This window comes from Gymnoscopelus braueri, assembly GCF_963280865.1.
Source record: "Gymnoscopelus braueri genome assembly, chromosome: 5".
In the NCBI taxonomy this organism is placed as follows: Eukaryota; Metazoa; Chordata; class Actinopteri; order Myctophiformes; family Myctophidae; genus Gymnoscopelus; species Gymnoscopelus braueri.
The window spans coordinates 44,411,175-44,416,174 of record NC_137606.1 but is presented as its reverse complement, the minus strand read 5'-3'; the positions used below and the strand labels follow the sequence as shown (position 1 = coordinate 44,416,174).

The following is a 5,000-nucleotide window of genomic DNA, read 5'->3' as shown; positions in this document are numbered from 1 at the left end:
TGTGTGTGTGTGTGTGTGTGTGTGTGTGTGTGTGTGTGTGTGTGTGTGTGTGTAATCTCGACAGCGTTGCAAATGAGGGTAAACCTCAATACTCTTTTCGAGAATAAATAAATGTTTAAATCAATCAAAGAATGTGTACCAAAAATGCACTTTCAATGTACTTGATGTGCTGTATTTGTGTTTGTTTCTTTGCCCATCATCAGGTGATTCCAGAGCACAAGGATCAGGAATGGGACAAAGACAAGGCGGAGTCGTACGCTGGGATGTTCCACTTCCACTTCTGGCGGTTTGGGGAGTGGGTGGACGTGGTGATCGACGACCGGCTGCCCACGGTGAATGGAGAGCTGGTCTACTGCCACTCCAATGACAGCAACGAGTTCTGGAGCGCACTGGTGGAGAAAGCATACGCCAAGTAAGCACCTCCCAACCAATCACAGCACAGGGAGGGACTAACCTCCAACCAATCACAGCACAGGGGGAACTAACTCCAACCAATCACAGCACAGGGGGAACTAACGTCCAACCAATCACAGCAGAGGGGGGTACTAACCTTCAACCAATCACAGCTCCAGAACGGGGAGGGCAGGGAACAGAATGAGAGAAGTGTACAGTGGTCTGCAGATTTTGTTGTTTGTTTGTTTGTTTGTTTGTTTGTTTGTTTGTTTGTTTTTCTGTGATTTAGGGTGTGAATTAGTGGTGAAGGGGATATTTAAAAAGAGACTACATTTTCTTGATACTCACCTCTCAGTGTTATCATTTAGGACTGGACAGGTGCCCGTTGGGTACCGGCCTACTCGGGAACAATGCAAGTTGGGAGCAATGTAAATAGGGAATGCATGGCCCACCTTGTTATGCAATACTCGTTATATTCGTTGTGATGGTGCATTCACACGGGCAGATAAAAAGATACATGCTACCATTCATTTTCAATGGAAACCAGCGACATGAAGATACAAAGATACATCCGACGTTTGTAGCTGTAGCTCTAGCGACAAAGATACAAAGCTACACATTCAAGTTGAGCTGGGTTCAACTTCCAGATACAAAGACACAAAACTGTAGCTCCGATGTCCGCACGCTTGGTGACGTCAGCGACCGCGTTGAGCAACACAGATACAAAGCAACACAGCGACAAAGATGCAGTGTATTTTTGTATCTTTGTATCTTTTAATCTGCCCGTGTGAACGCACCATCAGAGGACCTGTTGTAACCACCCGTCTGTCTTTGTCCCTTTTGTGCCCATATATGGAGATCTCTCTATCTGTCTGTCCTTGTCCCTTTTACGCCATATATAGAGCGTGCCAACGTGTCGTCACCACGGGGGGGCGAGGCATTGGGCGTGGCATTGGGCAATGTTAAGTCGACCTGGTTTTTACCCCTCAAAGATGTCCGCAGCTACCAAAAGACACTTGTTGACGCCCCCTTCAGGATTTTTGGCACGCTCTATAGAGATCCCTGATCAGTATATGCCCATATATGGGCATATCGGGGGATCAGTTCTGGAAAGTCCTGCAGTGGTAAACGTCTGTGTGTGGACCATGTCTGAAGAGTACAAACTGACTGGGACATGTAGACTGACTAGGTAATCAAATGGCAGGTGTGGGGAATTTGACAGGTGTGGGGAATTTGACAGGTGTGGGGAATTTGCCAAATCAAGCTTAGGCAGAACGGTTCTCGAGATACGTGGATTACAGACCTACATACATACATACATACGCACAGAGATTCCATGATTTTTTTGTAAGATTAGGGCTCGAATTAAGTAAACTTACTGGGAATGTGTGTGTGTGTGTGTGTGTGTGTGTGTGTGTGTGTGTGTGTGTGTGTGTGTGTGTGTGTGTGTGTGTGTGTGTGTGTGTGTGTCCGTCCAGGATGTACGGCTGCTACGAGGCGTTGGATGGGGGGAACACGGCCGACGCCCTGGTGGACTTCACCGGTGGCGTGTCGGAGCCCATGGACCTGATGGAGAACGGGTACAAAGACGAGCAGGAGAAACGTGACGAGCTGTTTGAGAGAGTCCTCAAGGTCCACAACAGAGAAGGACTCATCAGCTGCTCTATAAGGGTATGGAGACACACACACACACACGCGCCGCACACGCACACAAACACACACACACACACACACACACACACACACACACACACACACACACACACACACACACACACACACTCATACACATACACATACACATACACATACACATACACATACACATACACATACACATACACATACACATACACACATACTGTACACATACACATACACATACACATACACATACACATACACACACACACACACACACACACACACACACACACACACACACACACACACACACACACACACATACACACACACACTCACACACACACACACACTGACCGAACAATGAACCCTCACCCCATCCCATCCACACCCTTACTGGTCCATTGGGGTCCATTGTTACGCTCTCAGAGCTAAATTAACACTGAGAACTTTACTGTGCAGGCGGCCAGCGCTGCAGAAATGGAGGCTAAGCTGACCTGTGGCCTGGTCAAAGGTCACGCGTACGCAGTGACGGACGTGCGGCGGGTGAGGCTGGGTCACGGCCTGCTGGCCTTCTTCAGGTCAGACAAGCTGACCATGATCCGCATGAGGAACCCCTGGGGAGAGAAGGAGTGGAACGGAGCCTGGAGCGACAGGTGAGGAGATGGAGAGGAGAGAGGAGGAGAGTCATTGTTGGGAGGAATAGAGAAAAGGAGGGATGGGGGATAGGAAAGGGGAGTGGTGAAGAGAGGAAGCGAAACAGTGGTTAAATAGGAAGCCCATTTAGGAGTAAGTATGTTCAGAATCAGCTTTATTGTCGAAGTTATTCGGAAGGATTCAGTTCGGTCAGATTGGCCTTGGTAACAGAATTTAGACTATCATGTGATGAAGACATTCTCTGACCGACATTTGCAGGACAATAAATATAATGTTTATTATGTTTATCAAGTATTCCTAGTATTTTTAACCTGCATTATAATTTATTTTAGTTGTGTAATCATTATTATTTGTATGTGTCCTGGTGTCAGCTCAGAGGAATGGCAGAAGGTCAGTAAAAGTGAGAGAGAGAAGATTGGAGTGACAGTACAAGATGATGGAGAGTTCTGGTGAGTAATAATACTTCTACTATTACTACTGCTCCTACTGTTGTTGTTGTACTACTACTACTACTACTACTACTCAGTGGTGGAACAAGTACTCACATTCTTTACTTGAGTAAAAGTAAAGATACTGCAATTTAGAAATACTCTGTTACAAGGACAAGTTTGGAATTAAAAATGTACTTGAGTAAAAGTACAAAGCTATTGGCATCAACATATTTAAGAATATATATACTTAAGATACTTAAGAACTCATTATGCAGAATGTTTTCAAGTGTATAAAATGTATAATTTTTAGTTGTTGAAAATAGCCAAAGAATATATAGTATAGGTGGTTAATGTATGTTTTGTAATAATAATCAAAATCTACAAAGTAACTAGTAACTACAGTTTTCAAATAATTGTAGGGGAGTAAAAGTACAATATTTGCCTCTGAAATGTATAGTGGAGTAGAAGTAAGATAATTGAAAATGGAAAATGTACCTCATAAATTGTACTTAAGTACAGTACTTGAGTAAATATACTTAGTGACTTTCCACCACCGCTACTACTACTACTACTACTAAAATTACTACTACTTCTAATAAAACTAATGTGAGAAATATTGCACTTACAGACAGTGTTTCCCATTGTTTTCCCTTTCTTCAGGCCTCACTCTGTACAATCACCTCATGTTGCAACATTTCTGTGTGCATTCTGAATTGATATCCAAAGACACGTTTATGTCTACTAACTGTAATTCAGTTGTTACATATTGACACATGATGTCATTAGCAGTGGTGTAAAGTAACTAAAGTAAGTACATTTACTCAAGTACTGTACTTAAGTACAATTTTGAGGTACTTTTACTTTACTGGAGTATTTCCAATTGTCTATACTTTTACTTTTACTCCACTACATCTCAGAGGCAAATATTGTACTTTTTCTCCACTACAATTATTTGAAAACTTTAGTAACTTGTTACTTTGCAGATATAAATTATTACATTATAAAACATACATTAACCACTTTAGCCCTATTTTATACCTAGGCTATTTTCAAACGTTTTAGTACTTTTACTTTTGGTACTTTAAGTACATTTTGATACCAATACTTTTGTACTTTTACTTAAGTCAATTTTGAATAGCGGACTTTAACTTGTAACAGAGTACTTCTACATTGCAGTATTGATACTTTTACTTAAGTAAAACATTCAAGTACTTTTTCCACCACTGGTCATCAGACCCAAACAAAATGTTTCAATGATTCAGTAAAACATGTGGTCCTCTGTCAATCCCGTGTCAGTGGCACCCCCTGCTGGGGAAACAGGGAGATGACATCACGACTAAATTGATGGACCGAATCTCTCTCAATCTGTTCTGTTTATTTATGTATTAGATTTCCTCCTTTCAGGATGGCGTGTGACTTAACTCTTTTGTTAAAGTAGCAGGCATAAAGTTTTGATTTACACACTCTCTCTCACCCTCCCATTCCCCCCCTCCTTCCTCTTTTTCCAGCTCTCCCTTATTGTCCCTAACTATTTCTACAGGATGTCCTTTGAAGACGTTAAATCAGTGGTTCTCAAACCTTTTCATGTCAGGGACCCCCAAATTAATGTGTATTTGGCCGCAGACCCCATCTTAAAAGTATGTCCCGCCAGGGACCCCCATAAAAGATTTAAATTGTTCAAACGTTTCAAACATTTTTCTCATTTCTCGAAGATCTTTTCAAAATAGCATCGTGTTGTGAGCTTGTAGATCGGCTATTTTCAAATAGTCTTTATACATAGGGTTAAAGTGGTTAAACTGATTTTGATGCTATATTAACTTAATTTAAATTTTGCTGGGCACCCCCCGGAACCCCCTCAAGGACCCCTGTGGTCCC

At 42.3% G+C, this 5,000-nt stretch overlaps 1 protein-coding gene across 1 annotated transcript in view; it reads left to right on the top strand.

The window, feature by feature from the left end:
* The window catches only part of LOC308086211 (calpain-5-like), a 42,737-nt gene that overhangs the window by 30,766 nt on the left and 6,971 nt on the right, over window positions 1-5,000 (top strand). Inside the window, exons 4-7 of the mRNA XM_080429663.1 lie at window positions 204-412; window positions 1,872-2,064; window positions 2,500-2,693; window positions 3,066-3,143. Of these exons, the coding sequence (XP_080285789.1) occupies window positions 204-412; window positions 1,872-2,064; window positions 2,500-2,693; window positions 3,066-3,143 (674 nt within the window). The remainder of the gene's footprint in view (window positions 1-203; window positions 413-1,871; window positions 2,065-2,499; window positions 2,694-3,065; window positions 3,144-5,000) is intronic.